General features: G+C 41.8%; 2 protein-coding genes across 6 annotated transcripts; one reads left to right on the forward strand and one right to left on the reverse strand.

Annotated features, from left to right (window-relative positions):
- Positions 1–9,481: 9,481 nt before the first annotated feature.
- LOC120673189 (membrane-bound transcription factor site-2 protease homolog) lies at positions 9,482–14,869 on the reverse strand. 5 transcript variants are annotated; one of them, XM_039953924.1, is made up of 10 exons: positions 14,686–14,868; positions 14,451–14,516; positions 13,759–13,825; positions 12,965–13,039; positions 12,786–12,889; positions 12,481–12,628; positions 11,618–11,698; positions 11,080–11,544; positions 10,323–10,652; positions 9,504–9,807 (listed from the first exon to the last, which is right to left on the reverse strand). In XM_039953924.1, the coding sequence occupies exons 1-10, from the start codon at positions 14,784–14,786 to the stop codon at positions 9,631–9,633; spliced, it is 1,614 nt and encodes a 537-aa protein (XP_039809858.1). In that variant the 5' UTR covers positions 14,787–14,868; the 3' UTR covers positions 9,504–9,630. The 5 variants fall into 5 exon arrangements, with proteins under 5 accessions (XP_039809856.1, XP_039809858.1, XP_039809861.1 ...); XM_039953922.1 differs by having other exon boundaries at positions 9,482–9,807; positions 12,786–13,039; positions 14,686–14,869; XM_039953927.1 differs by lacking the exon at positions 14,686–14,868 and having other exon boundaries at positions 13,770–13,825.
- Positions 14,870–14,968: 99 nt separating this feature from the next.
- Positions 14,969–21,994, forward strand: LOC120673190 (actin-related protein 2/3 complex subunit 2A-like). Its single transcript, XM_039953928.1, has 10 exons — positions 14,969–15,316; positions 15,433–15,499; positions 16,641–16,848; positions 17,701–17,870; positions 18,070–18,147; positions 18,478–18,610; positions 18,685–18,776; positions 20,616–20,672; positions 21,401–21,472; positions 21,552–21,994. The coding sequence occupies exons 1-10, from the start codon at positions 15,255–15,257 to the stop codon at positions 21,573–21,575; spliced, it is 963 nt and encodes a 320-aa protein (XP_039809862.1). The 5' UTR covers positions 14,969–15,254; the 3' UTR covers positions 21,576–21,994.
- Positions 21,995–22,447: the final 453 nt, after the last annotated feature.

Genomic DNA, 22,447 nt, shown 5'->3' on the forward strand with positions numbered 1-22,447 from the left:
AACGTCCTCCGGTCCGTTGAAGCAGACTAGTAGCTATAGGGTGGTGAGTTCTAGTGCGCGCGCGTGATGTTTCCTTTCTGTTTTGAGGCCTATAATTAAGGCTGGCAGTGTCTTGGTAGTGTTGACACAGAATCGCGCCAACACACTCGAATGCGCTAGAACGTGCAGGAGATCGTCAAAACGATCTAAATCAGCGATGCCCTGGTAGACCGGTCTGACCGGTGTGGAGTAGACAACCGCGAAGACCTAGAAACGCGAGCTCGAGAGGGACCCCGCCGGAGCTTGCGCAACTAGGGTTTTTCTGAGGTCGGCAGGCCACTCAGAACGTCTTCAAACATCGTCGAGACGGAGGAAGAAAGCAATCTAGGGTTGGAAAAGAGTAGAGTTTGAGAGATAAAAAGTAATGCGATATTTTGATTGATTCGATTGGGAATACCTCAATCGGCCTTAGCCTTTATATTTATAGGTCGGGGAAGTCGTACCCCTCTCCAAGTCGGTTTATACAAGAATTTCCAAAATAAAACGAAGTCTACTCGGATTACAACTGGACAGACCGATCTGACCGGTCGGCCCGACCGGTCAGACCGGTCAGCCTCTAAACTGCCAGAATTGGCTGTCAACATATGACCCCCTGCTTTTTGGTGAGTTTCACAAGCCAAAAAGTAAGAACTATCCTGATGTACATGTTTTACATAGAGCATACAAGTCTAAAATAAAACTAAGGGCGATATCCAATACCGGCCATCTTCGTCCTCATGCACTTTGCCATACGCTAGGATAAAATTTCTTCGAGTACCTCCCATTGATAGCCCTTGGTAGACGCTCACCTTGCACTGTCTCCACTATATACGAATTACCGGAGATAACTTTAATAATCTTGTATGGACTCTCCCAACTTGGCGACCATTTGCCAAACTTGTTGCTTTTCATCCAAAGAGGCAAAATTGTCTTCCAAACCAAATCCCCAACTTGAAAAGATTTAAGTTTTACTTTTTTGTTGTAAGCTCTGGCCACCCGAAGCTTGTATTTCTCAATCTCTTTCAAAGCCTTCAAACGCTTGTCGGTCACCTCATCAATATTATCCATCATCAAATCATGGTAATCAACAGCGGAGAGGTCATTTTGCTTTGCCAATCTATATGCATCTAGATTTACCTCAACGGGTAAAACGGCCTCTTGACCATACACAAGCTCAAAAGGAGTAACCTTAGTAGCACCATGTCTAGATATACGATGAGCCCACAATGCTTCGGATAATACTTTATGCCAACTCTTAAGATTTTCTTCTATCTTCTTCTTGACAAGTTTGATCAAAATCTTATTACTAGACTCGGCCTGGCCATTGGCTTGAGCATAGTATGGAGATGAATTGAGCAACTTAATCTTGTAAGATTCGGCAAAGGCACGCACCTCTTTTAATATAAATGAAGAACCTTGATCCGTTGTCAAAGTTTGTGGAATGCCGAATCTATGAATAATATGCTCAGTAATAAACTCAATTACCTCCTTATGTGTCATATTCTTCAAAGGAACCACTTCAATCCATTTAGTGAAATAATCCGTAGCAACCAACACGAAGCGATGCCCCTTTGAAGATGGAGGATTAATTTGTCCAATGAAATCCAACCCCCAACTTCGGAACGACCATGGTTTAATAATAGGATGCATCAACGCGGCAGGCACCAATTACAAATCACCAAACCGCTGACATTCTTCACATCCTTTATAATACTTGAAACAATCGGATAGCATGGTAGGCCAATAGAAACCGACTCTTCTAAGTAACCATTTCATCTTGGGAGCCGATTGATGAGTACCACAAATAACTTCATGAACCTCACCCATAGCAACCCGGGCTTGATCCGAGTCTAAACACTTGAGAACCAAATCTTCGGCAGTTCGACGATAAAATTCATCGTCAATTAAAACGTACTTGAAAGCCAAACGCCGAATATTTCTCTCTGCACCATGACCAGGATCTCTCTAATACGATATAAGAGGAACCCTCCAATCATGGGTTTCGGCCGAGACAATTGAATCAACTTTTTTGGCCGAATCAGAACCAACAGCTGCATCACCGGTCAGACCGGTCTCTGGACCGGTGAGACCGGTCTGGGCGGTCAGACCGGTCTGGGTGGTCAGACCGGTTTCGCTGACCGGTCGGACCGGTGCGTCCAGAACCAGACACTCGGCTTTCGTTTGCATCGGCTTGCGAATATTCAAATATCTTTTCGTAACATTATAGCTAGATGCTTGCTGAGCCAGAGTATTTGTCTTTCCATTCTCTTTCCTCGGAATATGTTTGATAATAAATTCATCAAAGGAAGAAATAATATCGAGGCATTTATCAAGATATGCATTTAGAGAACCATTATAGCACTGGCATACCTTAGATACTTGCTGCACCACCAGAAGAGAATCTCTAAAGTCTTCAAAATGCTTCACGCCCATGGATTGCAATAATTCCAAGCTAAATAGAAGAGCCTCATATTCAGCTTGGTTATTTGTGCACTCTTCTTCCAATCGGTTTGAAAATTCAAAAACAGCACCATTCGGAGAAATAAGAACATCACCAATCCCTTGACCATCATCACAAACCGATCCATCAAAGTACAACTTTCATGGTGTGCAAGTAATATAGCCGACTTCTAGATCATGCTTGTCATTAATCCGATGCTCAACAATAAAATCTGCTACAATTTGGCCTATCATAGATTTTAAAGGTTCACAAGCCAAATCATATTCAACCAAAACATAAGCTCATTTGCCGATTCTACCACTCAAAATCGGTTTTTGTAACATATGTTTGATTACATCGGTTTGACATACTACTATGTAAGTACTAGATAGTAGATAATGCCTTAATTTGGTACAAGTATAATAAAGAGACAAACACAACTTCTCAATAAATGTATACCTCGTCTCCGCATCAATAAGTCGTCGGCTTAAATATGTAATGATATACTCCTTCCCTTCGAATTCTTGAGTCAAAACAGCCCCAATAACCTTGTCTTCAGCAGCCACATAAAGTCTGAAAGGTACTCCTCTCCTAGGTGATTTGAGTACGGGTGGCGAAGACAAATAAATCTTGATCTTCTCAAACGCTTCTTACTGTTTTGCCCCCAAGTAAATTCAGTTTCATCTTTTAACCGAAGAATAGGAGTAAAAGCATCGATCTTCCCGGACAAGTTAGATATAAACCTTCTCAAGAAATTTACCTTGCCTAAGAACTTCTGTAAATCCTTCTTGCATGTAGGGGCTTCAACCTTCCTCATGGATTCAATTCTTTTAGGATCAACATATATTCCCTTCTCATGAATAATGAAGCCAAGAAACTTTTCAGCCGATACACCAAAAGCACATTTGAGTGGATTCATCTTCAAACCATACCGGCACATCCTCTCAAGAGCAAGTCTCAAATCGGCTAAATGATGATCTAAACCGGCCGATTTAATGACAATATCATCAATGTACATCTCCAAGATGACACCAAGCAAATCATGGAAGATTAAATTCATAGCTCTTTGATAAGTAGCACCCGCATTTTTCAAACCAAAAGTCATAACAACCCACTCAACCAAGCCGACAAATCCTGGACATCTAAAGACCGTTTTAGATATATCTTCTTCGGCCATGAATATTTGATTGTAACCGGCGTTACCATCAAGAAAAGTAATGACACGATGTCCGGAAGCCTCACTGATCAACATATCGGCTATAGGCATAGGATATTCATACTTGGGAGTAGCTTTATTAAGATCTCTAAAATCAATGCACACTCTAATCAATGCACAATATTAGAGATCCAATCAGCATAACGACAAGACCGAATAAATCCAGCATCAAGTAAACGATTAATTTCAGTTTTAATTCGGTCATAAATAATGGGATTGAAACGCCTAACCGGTCGTTTGTAAGGTCTAAAACCGGCTTTAATCGGTAAACAATGCTCAACAAGATCACGACTTAAACCGGGCATTTCATGATACTCCCAAGCAAAGCAATCAATATATTTCTTCAATAAATTAACCAAATCGGCTTTAAATTTAGCCGATAAATTTTTGTTTACAAAGGTCGGCCTAGGGATAGTTTCATCACCAATGTCTACCTTTTCTAAAGGATCAGCCGATGCAAACCCTTGGCCCAGCTTGTTTAGATCATCAGAATCTTCAATGACTTCACACATATCGTTCGTACGCGCCCGATACTGATCCAGCCTTTGCTGTAACCATCCTGTGTTGGACCGGTCTGACCAGTCGGGGTGTCCGGTCTGACCGGTCGGCTCTGTGCACCGAACAGGACTGGACCGGTCTGACCGGTCGGCACAAGCGGTCGGACCGGTTGCTTTTGGAGCTTTCCGTTGTACTCATCTGATTTACATTAAATGATTTAGCTGATTATCCATCGGCTTTAGTACAGCAGAAACAAAACCATCCTTAGTGCAACTAATCAAATCATAATCGGACAGATCCACGCCCGATAAATATTTGATGTTGTCATGTGCACTAATAGAATCCAAATCGGCTAAAGCAACAAAGGATGAAGTGTCCCCATGGACAATCTCAACCTCATCGCCGATCCACTAAACAAGAAACTGATGCAAGGTAGAAGGAACACACTGATTTGCATGAATCCAATCCCTCCCAAGAATCAAATTGTAGTTACCTTGCACCTCCGAGACGAAGAAAGCCGTAGCAAGCGTCTTGCTCCCAATGGTGAGCTCCATGGAAGCAACTCCCTTGGCGCTAAGGGGCTCGCTCCCTCCAACACCACTGACCGTCATATTTGTCTTGATCAAGTCCTCGTCTTGGCCACCGAGCTTCTTGTACAGCGAGTAGGGCATAAGATTTATAATGGCCCCACCATCCACTAGCATGCGAGTCACCTTCCCGTTGATGTGTCCCCTCAGGTAAAGAGCCTTCAGATGGTTGTCCTTCTCGCTTGGCTTCTGGAACACAGCTTCACGGGGCCCAAACTGAAGATGAGCCAAATCCTCTTCCGGAACCACGAATTAATCCGAAGACAAGTGCACCACATTAATCTCCAAGTTGGTGCGCTCCGGAGACGCTTCATAATCCACCAATTCCTCGTCTTCTGCTATCAGAGGAACTGCTGGGGCTTCTTCTACAGAAGTAACCGAAACGGGCGGTGCCGATTTGGCTGCTGGCTCTGCAGTTGGCTCTACCGATCTGATCGGTTGATCAGAACGGTCTGACCGGTCTATCTGACCTGTCTGACCGGTCGGCTGCGGCGGTCCGACTGGTCTGGCTGGCTGATCAGCTGTCTTGACCTTCCAAACCTTGCTCTGAGAGAACATGGGCCTGTATCTGTTGAAGTCCTCATCCCTCATCTTCTCTTTCTCCTGTTCCTTCTTTTCTTTGTTGAGAAGGCGCTGTAATTTCCTCTTCTGTGTATGAGTTAAACCTGAAGGGCACCACCTAGGCTGATGGTACTTATCTGCTGCGCTCTTGCTGCTACCGGCCTCATGATCATTGGCCATGACCGGCTTTTGTGAAGGAACCTCAACCGATTTCTCTATGTCCATCGGCTTTTTGCCCGTATTCTTTATGGGCACCTTGACTTCACCGATTTGAACAATATCGGTTTTAGGCTTCTCTGGATTAGCAACAGGCTTCTGCTCCTCTTTCTTTTCCTTGATGCGATACTCGAATCTTGGAGCAGGAACCTGGCCCGGCCTCTAGCGAGACCGGTCTAACCGGTCAGAGGTGACCGGTCAGACCGGGGCAACCTGCTGCACTGGACCAGATTGGCGTGGTCCCAATCAGCCGTGCACGGGCACCCTAGAGCTTTTCTCTTGATAATGTGGAGGATAAAGCATCGGAAAGCACTGGATGCATATCCCCCCATGCTCCTATGCCTGATTTGTCGCATTTGAAGCCGGAGGCACCCATGGCATGGTAGCACACATCTGGGGAGGATACAATGTGACAACATCACCCCTGCGCATGCTGGAATCCCTCCTTGGGGACATTGGACGGTCTTGACGCGGTGGTGATCGCGGTCTCTTTTTTAGCGGCCGATCGTTTTGAACGACCTTTGTGTACTTGTTCAACAACTGGTTGAAAGTGGGCTTCTGATTAGCAGTTCTTCCCTACACCTTCACCTTGTTGGTCTTCCAAGTACCCACTTCCGGACGCTTTGGCTTGAAAGTCCGGGGACGGTCACCAGAGCGGTCTGACCGGCTGGAGGAACCGGTCAGACCGGTCGGACCGATCTGACCGGTCGTGCCTGATCAGCAGACCGATTTTTTGGTGGAGATCTTCCTTGCCCCCCGAGTCTGGGATTTCTGACAATGATCTTCAGAGTATTCTTTCCATCATCGGTCTTCTTTTTGATAACTTCCCGGGCAAGGATCTTGTCACTTGTATTCATCGGTCTTGGATCACCAATGACAATATTCTTCCCCTTAGCTCCTTCGGCTTGTTCCGGCCGAATGAGCACCTTTGGATTGTTCAATTCCAGCGTATGAACAGGGAAAGGAGCCTTGTCAATTTGCATCTCAGAAAGTACCAATCGTCCTTCATTAATGGCCGATTGTACCTGTCGACGAAAAACATTACAATCATTAGTAGCATGAGATGTAGAGTTATGCCACTTACAATATGCATGTCGTTTAAGTTCGTCGGGAGATGGAGTAGCATGTGACAATCGGATGTTACCATTCTTAAGCAATTCATCAAAAATCCGATCACACCTAGAAACATCAAAAGTAAATTTCAGCTCCTCTTGCCGATTCTTTTGAATCGGCTTGAGAGACGGAACTGAGCCGGGTTTGGCATTTGATGGCCAAACAAACTCAGTAGCATATACTTCCTTGCTATCATCATCCGAACTATCTGAATCATGATCAAGAATATGTGTGTTGGACCGATGAGGCTTGAAAGTATCTTTGACATTTTTAAGTTTAAACTCTAAACCCATGACTTTGACTTGCAAGAAATTCACAGTATGATATTCAAAGCCCTCGAGTTTTTCTTTCAAATAAGAACGTAAACCATTAAACGCCAAATCCTTTTCGGAAATTGTCAAACTAAAACACCGATTTTTAATTTCTTTAAATCTTTTGAAATAATCCGAAGAAGATTCATCACGTCCTTACTTAATCGATGTTAAGTCCAACGATTTTGCTTCGGTTTCCCCACTAAAGAAGTGATCATGAAACTTATGCTCCAATTGAGCCCAATTGCGAATAGAATTAGGAGCAAGCGAGGAAAACCAAGAGAAAGTCGTTCCAGTCAAAGATAAAGAAAATAAACGCACACGCAAAGCATCATTAAAACTGGCTTCTCCTAATTGCAAGACATATTGACTAACGTGTTCCCAAGTTGTACGAGAATCATCACCATTAAATTTAGTAAACTCAGAAATACGCCAACCAGCAGGAAAAGGAGTAAAATCAAACTCAGCAGGATAAGGTTTTTGATATAACCGTGTAGTACCCATATCCACCCCAAGCTTACTTTTAATCGCATTTGCCAGATCCTCTTTGAACTTAAGGAGATCGGCCTGATAGTGCTGGCTGGTATAAAACTCAGAAAAACGATGTGCATTAGAATTTCCATGCGCCATCATTTGTGAAGAAGTCGGGATCGGTCCTTGGTTAGGTCTAGATCCTCGTGGCCCTCCCGCTACAGTAGTAGTGCGAGGTGGTGTATACAGTGACAATTCATTGGTTCGGCTAGGGGCAGCCGAACCTGGAATTGTCTCGAGAGGCGTCGGCGACGTTACTGAGTAACCGGTCTGAGCGGGTTGATAACCGGTCTGACCGGTCGGACCGGTCTGTGGGACCGGTCCGGCTGGTGTTGTGTGCACGGTCGACGGTGGCGGGGTTTGCCCTGGGAAATAGTTCGGCGGCATACCATAGAGTGGTTCAGGTGTGAACTCAGGGGTAGCTGAACTCGGATCTGATGAGTTAGGATCTGACATGAGTTGTTTACCTTTAAGCGCGTCAACATCACTACTCAATTTAATTAAAACGTCACCCGCAGCAGCTTGTGCAGCAATAATTTTTTGGTCCATCATGGATGACATTCTATCAAACATATCAGAGGGAGAGAGGCTTACATTGGAGATCTCTTCAATCTTATCATTGCTAAGCTTGAGAGATGGCAGTACGAACTCCTCCACCCTCTTGACGAGGCCACCACGATCCTTCTTGAAGCCTTTCAAGAATTGTGCCTTGACGTGCTCCTCTACAAGAAGGTAGGCCTTGCGCTCCTCTTCGGTGAGCTCCTCCATTGTAGCCGTGATGATGTTTTCCTTGTCGATCTCTGAAGAGCCCATCTTCTTTAAGGAGTAGATTAGATCGGTTTTAAAACCAGTTTAATCTTTCCCCAGCGGAGTCGCCAAAAAGTGTGTTGACACAGAATCGCGACAACCCACTCGAATGCGCTAGAACGCGCAGGAGATCGTCAAAACGATCTAAACCAGTGATGCCCTGGCGGACCGGTCTGACCGGTGTGGAGTAGAGAACCGCGAAGACCTAGAAACGCGAGCTCGGGAGGGACCCCGTCGGAGCTTGCGCAGCTAGGGTTGCTCTGAGGTCGGCAGACCACTCAGAACGTCTTCAAACGTCGTCGAGACGAAGGAAGAAAGCAATCTAGGATTAGAAAATAGTAGGGTTTGAGAGATAAAAAGTATTGCGATATTTTGATTGATTCGATTGGGAATACCTCAATCGGCCTTAGCCTTTATATTTATAGGCCGGGGAAGTCGTACCCCTCTCCAAGTCGGTTTATACAAGAATTTCCAAAATAAAACGAAGCCTACTCGGACCGATCAGACCGGTCGGCCTCTAAACTGGCAGAATTGGCTGTCAACAGGTAGCATTAGTAGAGCCTGGAATCTCTCAACTATTTGGACAATGTACATTATGGAAGAACTTATCTAAGGATTGGATACACAAATGCTTGGCCATGGTTGCGTTGTCATGAAAATACTATCTGCGATTCACTGAACAGTTTGACTATTCGATTAAAAAAAATGCAAAGCAATATTGTTGCTATTAAAGTTGGTGACTGTGTCGCCCCGCTGCATGGTGAGCTAGTCGTCTCCTTCAAGGATCCAGTGACCAGTATTATCTGGAATTATCATTTTTTTTAAATCAGGAATTGAAATTTTGGAGCTTAGGGCAATGATATGGGTGGCAGAACATCATATTCGGATGCTTTTGATGTTTCTCATTTCTAGTTTTGAAGCCCCAACAGTACTTTATTCATCTAGAAGAAAGTGCGAATTAAGATATATTGTAGGTTGAATTTGGAACAATGACGGTGGTTTGTTGGGGAGGAATAATGATGAATTTCTGCATGAACTAAGTTGGGAAATTCTCCTTCATCTTTTCTGAAAGAATTAGCATTTTTTTCAGTTTCCTACTGACATTGAATTTTACTCCACCAAACGCAAAAAGGAAAATAACTGCAAGCATTCCCCTGAACATGAACTTTATGTAAGAATTTGATTTACCAACAATGTTAGCCTGATTGTTTTATAAGAGACCATCCTTCTATCACTCGTGTATAGTAATAACTCATACAGGGTACACCATACAATTGCCATGTATCATGAAAGGATTTTTCCTCTTTGTTCAGTGCAAAAATTCCACGGTAATTATACAAAACCATAAAATAGTGTAGTGGAATAAAAAATCCTTGAGAATGTGATAACTGATAAAACTGTCCATACAAGGCGGCAAACTTTCAGAATTTTGTGTCGTTGTCTCCGGGAAAACCAAGATATGTAGCTTAAGCTAGTCTCCAAAATCGCTTCCCCATCCAGATAATACACCTGTTCATTGAGATACTGTTAGCTGCCAGAAAAGCACTCTGAACACTGAAGCATAGTGGGTTCAAACGATAAGAAGATAGCGGCAAACCAAATTTACCCAAAAAAGCAGACGGCAAAGAAAACACTCAGTAATCACATGAATGAAAGACTGAAATTTTGAGGCTAGATGTACTTGTTAATATAAACCAATAGAAACATAACTAAGCCCAAAAATAGTAAGGAAAAAAATTCAACAACAACAACAATAGCCTTTTATCCCAAGCAAGTTGGGGTCAGCTCGAGATGAAACCAAAAAGAAACAAGGACAAGAGAAACACAAAAAAGACAGACAGAAGGATGATATCATGTCATGTAGCTTCTCCTCAAAATTACTGCCGAACTGCCAAGTTTCTATGCTGTAATGAGTGACACTGTATTCTGCTAAGATTGTCATCTCCTATGCAAAGTTGGGCAAACATGTTGCAAGCGGGTAATAACGAACTGAAGAATCCAACCCTGGTAAAGGAAAGACTCACCGGTAAGCTATTGACTACAGCCAATGCCGCAGACGCATGAATGAAACTACTTAAACCATTTCCCAAGATACATGGGACATCTGCAAGGAAAAGGAGTGGCCATCGAGGCCGGTAGGGGGATAACCTAACAGAACGCGCTGCTGATAACAGATCACCCACATAAACAAAAGATCCCTCACAAGGACTCTGTCCAAGGTCATTATCTGTAGCATGTGATGATGATGATAGATTTCCTCCTCTCTGTAAACATCCCCAAGAGTATGGCTTCGCATAAGAGACCTCAATCCATGAAAAGCCTGGGGTCAGAGCAGGTACCAAGCAGTACTCATCCTGTCAGCATTGATCAAATAGACATACATGAAGCACATTAAATCATATGAACAGATAACTACTTTTACAAGAAGGGCTGGCTTCCTAAAGATTGTTCCTAAAGACTCAATCAATTGTCACATTGTACTCCCTCACCGTCCACTTATCTTGGGCATCCCTTTCTCATTGATTTATCCAGGACTGTTAGCGTCATGATCTTTTGAATGCATATTTTTTGTTGTTTGCCAATACTACCCCTGCACTTTAAATATGCATACATACACATACAGCTGCCATGAGCTTAGCCAGCACACCAAAGCATAAACGGCAGTACTTAAGTGAATAATATAGGGTCATTTAAGTCCATATAATTGGATCATTGATATAAGTACTGCAGGAAAGCGCGCCCAACATAAATGGACGGATCAAAACAAATCAGGGCTCTTACCTCAAAACATGCATGACTACTTCCGTCATCTTCAGTCCTCTGCCACCCGTTTCCACATTTTCTAAGCTTTACTACATCTTTTGCAATTAAGCAATATTTTCCCTCAACTTCCTTCTGGCCACTACCTCTGCCGATCTTCTCGGTGAAAATGGCCGAGTCATTAGAGATAGCTTTTTCAAAGGCTATCAGTTCATCTGGGCAGGGTACCTTGTCTCTTATCTGCCAGAGATTTTTGCTTGCATCCATCCATGGATCAGGCACACAATAACCCTTGCCAGAACTGGTGGCAACATATCTCTGAGAGCCTTCAAGGAACTCAGGGTCGCTGGATTTTGCTGTAGCATCTTGGTTCAGAATCTTGATCCACTCATCAGTTCTTGTTATTTTCATACCATCCACAGAGAGGATAACATCATGAGCGGACAAGTATTCTGACAGAGGAGATGTTCGTGGAATTCCTGAGACCTGCTCTGACAGTCTTTTAGATTCTAAAAGGTTGTCAAGATCAGAATTATTAAATGCAAAGAAGCACACTTACCATAAGGCCATCACCACTCACATAAAGAGGATACAACAGCACCGGGAGTAATGATGTCATCAGTACACATACTGCACAGAGCTATAAAACATGAAATTATAACAGAAACTTGCAGAACGTCAACATGAATCGAGTACATGCTCAGCTAGGATGAAAAGATACACAATACCATTAAATTGCACCCTTGAACTACATCTAAAACCACAAATGTTGTCACAGAGTCTACAGATCCTGACATCTTGTATTTACAGTTCTCTAAGGTCATTTTCTAAAACAGCAATTGTTTCTATTTGGTTGGTATAGATTGAGGACCTGATTTAGGCTGCAGACCTATAGTCAAGCAAAGGAATAAAAAAGGAGGCAAAACCATCTCATCTCCTGCATATCGATATCAGTTTCTGATGTCCCAGTCAAACAGAACTCGAGTAGGCTTTAGGCAAGATACTCACCGATGTAGCCCTAAAATATCAACTACTCCATACTGTTAGATGATATTGGTCCTTCACTTACTAAGTGCTACCTTATGAGAAGATAATGACATAATTGTTTAGTGTAGGGAGCCTGGTTTCCATTTTTCCAATATATCTCAGCTCACATTGTTTAAACCTAATATTCAGTCAGATAATGGCCAGTTACATCTTATATACTTATTTCTTGTTTGTTGTCTCCATTGTTGCAAGTGAACAAATAGATATGCATGTTTGTTTTGATTAAAGCACTACAATTGTGTATAACTTAGCAAGAAGTACCACATATATACAAAGTAGATGGCAATATATTATGAAAATAAAAAGAGACATAACCAAAAAAGATGTTTTACTCATATGTTTTGGAAATAACCAATGCACAATAGCACAGCTTACCACAACATTATGCCAAATTCCTGCACAATAAATCCGGAGCATGGAAAAGAGAGGTCGATTCTGCAGTAAGTCATAGTTCAGAGCAACAAATGCTCCAGGAAAAAGTACAGCGACAAATATGGCAACATACTCAATCTCTACTCCCTCACTGTTGCACATGTAGAAAAGAATGTGTCAGAACATGGCAGGAAAATTATTCATGAGCAGGCAAAGTAAAACATAATACAGATGCTTTGAGTATCAATTGAGCACAACAAACACATCTAACAGAAAAAAAAAGAAACGAGAAGGCAAGACATAAAGACCTTGCAGCTGCAATGGCATGTCCGAATTCATGAAAAGCAATAGACAAGATTGTTGAAATTATGATGATTGTGGTATCCATAATAGATATGCTGTGCCCTGAAGTCTGCAATAAGCACAAATGCATGGTGGGTTGTTGATGTGAGAAGCTAAAAAAAAAGAAGTGCCAAATTCTACTTACCAGTAGGTTCTTTAACCAGTCACTAAGACATCCACTCCGGAAATAAAACACACCAATTGACTCCCAAAGTAGCATCTAGGAAATCAAACAGATCACACTATGTATGGCTTACTTAAGGGAAAGATATAATCAAAGATATAACTCTGTTGACATTACAATGGAAGATATGTGGACTACCTCCTAAACCCACAGCATGTTTATAAAGAAATAATGGGAATTGATATGAGTGAAAACCCACGAAACACATAAATTTAAGGTACATAACTACAGGTTGATAATATGAAATGCAGTTACTATAAGAGTATCAAGTGGTAGACTTAATTAAATTAACAAATACTTAATACTATCATAAATATATTAGAGGTCTAATAAAATCCGTGAGAAAGCCAGGCCCAAAAGTTTGAAAACAAATTCTTTGAAAATATTGAACCACCGAAAGGAAATCCCTGTGCTATACCCAATAAGAACTTAACCATTACAAGCATAGATGTCAATTTTATATATTATAATAAGTTATAACAAAATTAAGAAGCCAACATATATTTAGGAAAGTGCATGTAAAATATCAGCATTGCCTCTGTCTGAAGAAGCAGAACGTCCATCCATCATGAACCAAGAACCAAGACAACTAATGGAGGCATATATAGACTTGTATAGGCATTGTAAATCATGTTAATAATCACATTGAGAAGCAACAGTTGGTGACATCACGGGATCCTTGATACAAATGAACATTTTCAACTTTTGTATATAATGTAGAGAACATTGGGAACAATTATTAGACAACAACTGACCAAGGATATACCGACTAAAGCAATGAGAGAGAAACAAACGCCTATGGAAAACCATCCTCTCATGAATCTGCGAAAAATGGAAGGTAACTCAGTACAACTTTGAAAGCGGTGCTTTGATCGACATTCTGAGAGTGGCAAAGAAACTGCACTACAGTTGTTTTGATACCACTGCTGAAAGGCAACTGAATTTTGAAAACAAATGTATGTACAGCGCATCTAGAAAGATCTATGGTTGTACCTAAGGGGGGAGGAACTGAAAGGAGATCATAAAGTTTTGCAACGTAGAACAGTTAAAGGAAAGCAGTGCAAGGATCTGGTCTGAAAAAAAGTACATGATGTTTCATATGGAATGGCTATCCCTATGGATTATAGAACGGTAGTGCTACCACTATTTATCAGTACAAAGAATACAGTTCTATATGCTTAAAATTTCAGAGAAGAATAACAGGGGTTTAGGGTATATGTAAGAGCAGACAACTCTAAATGTATATTGAAATCCGCAACAAAAAGATAGTGAAACAAAAGCAATGCATGGATATTGTCTTAAAAAAGAAGGGTACATCAGTTACGTAGAACTTCAATTCAGAATATCTTGCACCAGATGCTACGGACTTAGACAAAAAAATATTAGCACCATAATTTTCTACTCAAGCCAAAATCAAGGAACTAAATAAAATCTTCAGAAACCATACCTAGCATATTTCGACCCCAAACCGAACAGGGTGTCATTGAAGCCATATATCTTGCAGTCACAATACCTGAATTTTGCGCATCAACAATAAGAAAGATTAAAATTCACTCCCACTATGGTTACCAAAGAACAAAACGAAAATACGAGAGGGAAACCTAAGAAGGAAGCAATTTAGATCGAGCTTCATCTCACGAGTAGAGAGAGCGCGAGAGAAGAGACCGTGCAGTTCCACTAACCAGCAGGAGACGGAGTGCTCGGTGCGGCGGGCGGAGGTGCTCGTGGGCAGGGACGCCGGCGCGCTCGCCCGCCGCCTGCCGCGGCCTGCGCCGCCGATCATTCGAGCAGCAGGGCGAGCTGGAGAGATGCGTGGCCGCCGGTCAGGCAGGATTTCTTTTCTCCGATATAGATTTCAGTTGGGCACTTGGGCTCGGTCATTGCAAGGTTCTCACTCGCAATTTGGAGTAGCGTTTAATTGGCGATAATTATTTAACGGTCGGATCCATATTGGAGGGTTGAGATTGTCGTAAATGAAATGTTGCAGATACACCCTTCAACTCTTCCTCATTTACATCTCCCCTCCACTCCCCGTCCATTTCGCCTGCTCCTTCCAAATCGCGTCCCGTTTCCACCAAAGGAGGTGCAGATCTCACGGCCTCGCGCCACGCCGCAGCTTCTAGAAGCTCCGTCGCCCGCCGCTACACGCTTGTAGAACCTTTGGGTCGGTTCGATTCGCGAGGGAATCCCTTCGGATCGAGCGGGGCGTGGGGTGCAAGCTTTGGTTGGAAGGAGAAGAGGGAGGAGGAAGATGATATTGCTCCAGTCTCCGTCGAGATTCCTGCTCCAGACCCTGCAGGACCGCGTCCTCAGGTGAGTCGCCCGCTGCCGCGCTGCTGTTGGCGTAGAGACTACAGAACCGCGTGCTGCTGCTGGCGGCATGGTTGTTTGCAGCAATTTCATTTCATTTCGGTCTCGGTGCGGTGCAGTGGTGAAAAGGGCATGGACATCGACTGCCACACGGTGGAGTTCGACGACGTGCGGTATCATATCCAGGTGAGTTCTGTCTTGTGTCGCGTCATAATTTGCTCCAAAAACAGTGGTCGCTGGGCCAATTATTTGCAATAACTGAATGGTATACCACCAATGTGGCATGTGATTGACAAAATTTTGGCGTCCATCCAAATCAGTTTCGAATTCTTGGGCTAGCTAAATTTTGGCTAGGTGGGTTGGGTCACAAATCGAACATTTGATCTCAAGGTGGCTATCCGTTTGATATTCCAGTGCCAAAAAGGAGATACAGTTTACATTGTTAATTTCACAGAATGGAACAAGAGTTGCTCGTTGACTGAGAAAATTCAGCCAGTTTGTGCATGCCATTTGATTAGCATTTCCCTTCAATAACCTCGGACTGCCTATTTTGTTCATGTGAGAATAACTGTCACCTTTTTACTTTCTTAGCTCTTTCATATGCTGAATTGTTAGCAGAATATATACTGATCAAGTAAGCAGTCGCAAACTCTTAGTGGTGAAAACGTGACTGCAAAGCTTTCTTCTGTGTAATCCAACAACAACAACAACAACAAAGCCTTTTGTCCCAAGCGAGTTGGGGTAGGCTAGAGATGAAACCCAAAAGACACAAAGGTCATGGTTCAGGCACGTTGATAGCTAGTCTCCAAGCGCTCCTATCCAAAGCTAGCTCCTCAGAGATATCCCAATCTTTAAGGTCTCTCTTAACCGACTCGTCCCAAGTCAGCTTAGGTCTACCTCTACCCCTCTTTACCTTATCAACACGCTTTAGCACCCCACTACGCACCGGCGCTTCCGGAGGCCTCCGTTGGACATGTCCAAACCATCTCAACCGATGTTGGATAAGTTTCTTCTGTGTAATCCAATGTAACAAATATGAACTTGCGGATTTTTAAGTGTTACTATTTGAGCTGAAAGTGTTTCAAATTGATATGTTGATTGTTGATATTGTTCTGTTTTAAGTAGGTTTTCATCTAATTTCACTGTGTGTGTATAGCAGCTCCACTTAGGAGCAGAAGCTGCATTTTACCCAATTGTAATAGTTTTCTTATTTTCAGTGTTGCAAAATTGTGGACATGACTCTGCCGTGTATGAACTAGCCGTTAGGACCAGTTATCAGTTGCCTAATGCTTGATATCTTGTCCTGATGTAATTGGTTTTTCTTCAGTTTTCTATGAGGAATCCAAAGGTTATGGTGCTATCAGTTGCTTTGCCGCTCCCATCTCCTGAAGCGATTCTGTGTGATGGGCTTCCACTTGGTGCCATTGAAGCTATAAAGGCAGCATATGGGCCGGTTGTGCAAATTCTTGATCCTCCAAAGGATGGGTTTGATCTCACGATGAAGATAAACTTGACAAAGCTTCCGTCAGATGAAGGTTCTAGAGTTCCCTTTCCAAGGTTATAATTGTCTTGTTGTGCTGCATGATCAAATTGGTTGATGCTTCCGTGTATCTTTAAATGTCACTCGTAGTAAAACTTCAATTTAGTATAACATATCCAAGGTTATAGTTGCCTTGTTGAACTACACTGTCAAATTTCCTGATGATTCCGTGTGTTATTAGATGCCATTCATGGGCACAATTTCATTTTAGTGTTTCCAGATAGTTGGAGATTGAGTAGATCATGCACATGTATATGATGCAGTTGGTTGCCTGAGACTTAGATTAGTTGTGCTTTGACTAGATTAAAGTAATTTCTGCCCCCACAAAAGAAAAAAGTAACAAAAAAACTCCTGAAATAGTAACCCTTCATTTTCTGGCATTTTATCTATACATGCTCATTTAACTCAAACTTGTTTGCACCTTTGCATCTGCTGCCTAGTTCTGTTCCGATTATATCGTTTTCCTTTGTTCAATTGTTATTCTTAATTTATTCCTTTTGTCCAGTAAGTTATGAGCTAAGATATTTTTGTGTACTGGGAATGAAAGTGGTTTTGTACTACTGAAGTGTTGTGTTGTTTTCCCAGGCCATCATAATAGGTTTTTGCTGATGATGTCTATTTCTCATATTTCTCTTTTCTCTTTTCATTAAAAGAAATTTACATTTAGGCCCTTGCACGTTTTCTTCTGAATGTAGGAATTTGGTCAGAGGATACTTGTCTGCGGCATAATTCATCTATGATAAACCTTCGAAAGCCATACTCATCTCCTAACATGTGATCCTTTTTGCATTTAAGTCATATTCTCTGTATTTATCGCTTCTAACTATCTTTTTTTACTGTATTCCAGAACAAAGAAATGCTATCTTGACACAAATTGCATCTGTTAGAGAGGTTGTGCTGGGTGCACCACTGAAGATTCTGCTGAAACATTTAGCCTCGAAGACAGTAGCTCCTAATGTTGACAAGCTTGTTGCTCTTGTTCACCGTCCTAATGAATCCTTTTTCCTCGCTCCCCAGGTATTACTTTAGGGACAGCCATATCATATAAGTGCGCATGTCACGCAACTAGCACCTAGGTGCTATATTAGTTATATTAGTCCTGGTTATTCTCTGTACATGAATGTATTACTTATGTATTTAATGTTACAATCAATCTGTTCAATGCTGCATCTATTTTATTATTTGCACCAAATGGGATTAAATGTTGGCTTTTCAGGCAGATAAAGTTACTATTGTGTACCCAATGAGATTTCAGGACTCCATTGATATTGTTTTAGCAACATCATTCCTGCAGGTATTTTGGATGCTTCCTTCTGTCTCTTTCTCAGCTTCCTGGCATACTATCCTCATGGCTATTGGCTTTATCTGTATAATATCAACTCCATTTTGCACCAAAGACTAACATTAACCTTTTCCAGAACTGGTACAATTCATGCTGCAATGTATATATGCAGCAACCCTTTAGTTATTGTTTTTCAAGCTCAAATAAAACTTGCCCTTTTTTGGGCACTTACTATCCTACCAAAAGCCTGCATAGTTATCCTCCCAAAAAGCCTTTCCGTTATGACACAATCTGATGGGACCATTTTGCTCACTCTTTTCTCCTCTTGCTGTTTAAATTTAGGAATTTGTGGAGGCAAGACGAACTGCTGCACTTAATAATGTTCCTTCTTGTATGTGGTCTCCGGCAGCTCCTCTTGAGTTAAAAGGGGTACCTGCTGAGGCACTGAATGCAAATGCTGGCTTTGTTACTTTTGGTAATCTGAGCTTTTCCTAGTATGCCTTGTTCCTCAATGAAGCTATTTTGCCTCACAAAATTTTCTTTGTGCAGTTGTTTACCCTCGGCATGTTGAGGGTAAAAAGCTAGACAGAACGGTTTGGAATTTGCTAACATTTCATGCTTATGTAAGCTATCATGTAAAGGTAAGAATATTTTCTGCATCATTTGTTTATATAAGTTACTGCCACCAGGCTCCCTGGAATATATGGGAATTTATTAGACATGGTGAATTTGCACATATCATATGAATGGCTGGATTTGACTGACAGGAACCAGAAACTGATTGGTTTGCATGGAACGACACTATTGTGGTTTATTTTAAGTAACATGTGCTGTTGTTCTTTGTATGCCTCATTTACCCATGGAATCACACGGTCTCTTGATTATGATTGTAGAGAGGGAGGGAGGGTGACATTTCATATATATAGCCAATAGGCTTTGTATACAAGTAAAGGAATCACGGTATACATGGAAAGCACAATTACAGCTATATCTGATAGATTTCGCCATTAAAAATATAGCAAATTTCCAACGAAGTATGGCAGGTCTCGGTGAAACATCTGGACAAACTATTACAGGAAGAGAGGGGGAGAGGGGGGGGGGGGGAGGCATCAGAAAAGTGGAGCTGCTAATACCTGTAGTCTCCAAAGGATTCTTTTTATTTTATCCCTTATTTGTCACTAGCAGGGTTGAGTGACCATACAACCTTCTTTTGCCTTGGCCTGTAATTGCAGAAGGCTATCTGAGGACCGACTAAGAATAGTTGCCTTAGCAGTACCTAGCAGTTTCAAAGGTTGAACAGCACTATATTGAAACATATGGAATTCATGTTGTTTCTGTAATATGTTAGCCCTATTTCTGCTATACAGGTTGCCAGTAAGCATTCAGTACTTTATGCATGTCCACTGCCATTAGCTCAAATTAATTGTTTCTATGTACTCCCATGTTATACAGTCGTCCGACTAATCGCGATTAGTTGTGATTAGTTGACCTTATCGCTCCGCTGGCTTCGATAAGTGAAACGACTAGCTTTTGTCGATCAGATGTCTGATCGTCCGACTAATCGTCGCCTAATCGCGATTAGTCGTCCGACTAGCTACTTGGACGATCAGGCCAAAACCAAAAGATGTCCAGCAGACCAGCACTCCAGCCCGCCGCCTGTACTGGGCTCAATTAGGCCCATTAGCCATTAGGGTTAGGTTAACTATATAACTTGCACCATTAGCCATTAGCCATTAGCCATTAGCCATTAGCCATTAGCCATTAGCCATTAGCCATTAGCCATTAGCCATTAGCCATTAGCCATTAGCCATTAGCCATTAGCCATTAGGGTTAGGTTAACTATATAACTTGCACCATTAGCCATTAGCCTGTACTGTGTGGGACAAGAATATGGAGTTCTGGACAGTTCAAACATCAAATCTCACAAGTAAGTGTCACCAAACTGACTATCATTGTGGTGTTCCTGCTTGCTATATAGTATATAAGTACATATACATGTACATATATGTCGTGGGATATATAGGACGACTATAGCGACGACTAGGACCGACTAGGGTCGACTAATCGACCTGATCGACGACTAGTCGCGACTAGTCGCCTTATCGGTGCCATGGCGACTAGGTTCGACTAGACGACTGTATAACATTGATGTACTCGTAGAATCAAGGAGGGTTGCTCTATTCATTACTTTATTTTTTAGCATCCCATTTGTCAAGCAGTAAAATCTTGGTTCTTACAAACCCCACAAAGCGTTAATACTGAGATGCGGAGAATCATAGATTATAGATGTCAAACAATACTTATCACTTATATAAACAAAACATGCCTCCTTTTTTTTTTATTTGTTCTGGTAGCAGTTTTGTGCTCACAGCAACTATTATCTTGTAGGTCAAGTTTTTTTTAACTCTTGATATTGTGTTTATACACTAATCTGTTATTTAATAATTGTTGAAGTTCTGATTTACTATTTCCTTTTTCAGTGTTCCGAAGGATTCATGCATACCAGGATGAGGCGCAGGGTTGAGTCGCTGATCCAGGTAGATTCAAACATCCTCTTATTGGACCAAGCCATTCTAAAGATGTAGTAAATGCTTTATCCAATCTCTCCAGTAACCTTGCACAGTTCATTCATAATTCTTAGTACCCTCTCAGCGTGAAGTGCTTTAGCAACAGGTGCTGGTTTAATCTTAACTAAGTAGTCTTCAGTTGGTTACTACTGAAACGAGAAAAAAAAATACTGTAAACAATGTTTCTAGATGAGCAGTGTTTCTATGGTTATTAATATTTTCTTTCAGATATCTATATCCATCCATTAGGAACATGAGATGGTTACTGCTTAAACAAGAAAAACAAACATAGAAACATTATTCAAGAAAACTTAATTCCAAGCTCGTCCTTCAATGTTTGTTAATTGCACACCATGTGCACTAACCAAGAAAGCAATAGTTCCAAGTAAAAGTCAATGTGAAATTACGATCCATACCCCTACTGAACAATATGATACAAACAACCACTATTCTTTTTTTTTTGAAAGTACCACTATTCTTCTTTTAAAGCATTTAACTAGGGGTAGTGAGTGGAAGTATGGCAATGGAAATGTCCCCCCCCCCCCCCCCCAAAGGCCATGGACAAACATAGTGGAACAGAGGGATTAGGTCGGAAATAACTTCATAGGAAAACCTAACTGAAATACTGATTGCTTCAGAACCATGCAATTTGTAGTTCAGGTACGCAATGTTTGCCCCTGACCTCCTTGACACTGCAGGCTTTGGACCGAGCGAAGTCTGACGCGGAGAAGCTGAAGAAGTTGGTCAATGGCGGATCCTTCAAAAGACTGGTTTGTACTTTGTGCAAGTAGCTAGCATACGTGCATAGAACATCCCTTATACCACTACTGATTCGTACTATCCTCGTAGAGCCTGAAGAATGAAGGGAATTGAAGCCTGCGCTTGGAAATGTTTGACAAATGAGGTTGGACTTTCCTTGATGCTACTTGGTGCATTGAGCACAAGATCGAAAGGGGTGGAACCGGGGTTCTTCTCTTATACTTCGACGAATATTTGTATTCAGTGCTACTTGGTTGGTGATGTCCGTTCAATTCTATGGAGCACAAGATTGAAGGGGTGGAACAAAACGGCATCATATTGTTCTTCGTTTATATTTGGGTGAATATTTGTATTCAGTTCTCACAACGGAATATTGATGAGAAATACTAGGTGCAACATGCCTCTGTAAATCATTGAGCAGATGCTTTAATAACTTATGAAAATTTTGCTCTGTAGGCGCTGTATTTACTAATTCTATTTACTTGCTGTACACTTCTACTGCAGAAAAAATATCGTACACTTGCTGTACACAATTATTAGGTCTGTTGATTCTATATGAAAATATTTAGCTCGGTTTGATTATTCTACACACTGGATAGTAAAATAAGAGATGAAAATAGAACGGCCACAGTGGTTGCTCTGCCACATGCCAAGAGAGCACACTACATTCACTTTGCAAAACTGCAAAAACTAGTAAACCACCATAGCTCATGGATTTTTGTTTTAGTTTTCTTTTATTAACCCAATATAAGATTTTTTAAGCAAAATGAAACTAGAATTTTCACGCTGTTGGCAATCATGTCTTTTTAGATGGAAATTTCATCGCTGTAAATCTGCAGAGTTCAGTAACATCACAAGGTAACACTTCAGGCCACAACAACACAGCACCGAGCATCAATTTCGCATCCACTCTAGCTAAATGCTGCGCTACAGAATTACAGGAAAACTTGTTTCGTTAATTTGGCATACGACTTGCATCTCTCATC

The sequence above is a fragment of the Panicum virgatum genome, chromosome 5N (assembly GCF_016808335.1).
Source record: "Panicum virgatum strain AP13 chromosome 5N, P.virgatum_v5, whole genome shotgun sequence".
NCBI classification, from domain to species: domain Eukaryota; kingdom Viridiplantae; phylum Streptophyta; class Magnoliopsida; order Poales; family Poaceae; genus Panicum; species Panicum virgatum.

What these genes read in the sequence shown, in the direction of transcription:
- LOC120673190 (XM_039953928.1), top strand. Translation starts at nt 15,255, where the DNA reads ATGATATTGCTCCAGTCTCCGTCGAGATTCCTGCTCCAGACCCTGCAG. An exon ending in CCTTTTTCCTCGCTCCCCAG is followed by an intron (nt 17,871 to 18,069) that starts GTATTACTTTAG and finishes TTGGCTTTTCAG; the next exon opens with GCAGATAAAGTTACTATTGT. An exon ending in GCGGATCCTTCAAAAGACTG is followed by an intron (nt 21,473 to 21,551) that starts GTTTGTACTTTG and finishes CTATCCTCGTAG; the next exon opens with AGCCTGAAGAATGAAGGGAA.
- LOC120673189 (XM_039953922.1), bottom strand. Translation starts at nt 14,786, where the DNA reads ATGATCGGCGGCGCAGGCCGCGGCAGGCGGCGGGCGAGCGCGCCGGCG. An exon ending in TTGGGGTCGAAATATGCTAG is followed by an intron (nt 13,826 to 14,450) that starts GTATGGTTTCTG and finishes CATTTTTCGCAG; the next exon opens with ATTCATGAGAGGATGGTTTT. An exon ending in GTAGTCATGCATGTTTTGAG is followed by an intron (nt 10,653 to 11,079) that starts GTAAGAGCCCTG and finishes CAATGCTGACAG; the next exon opens with GATGAGTACTGCTTGGTACC.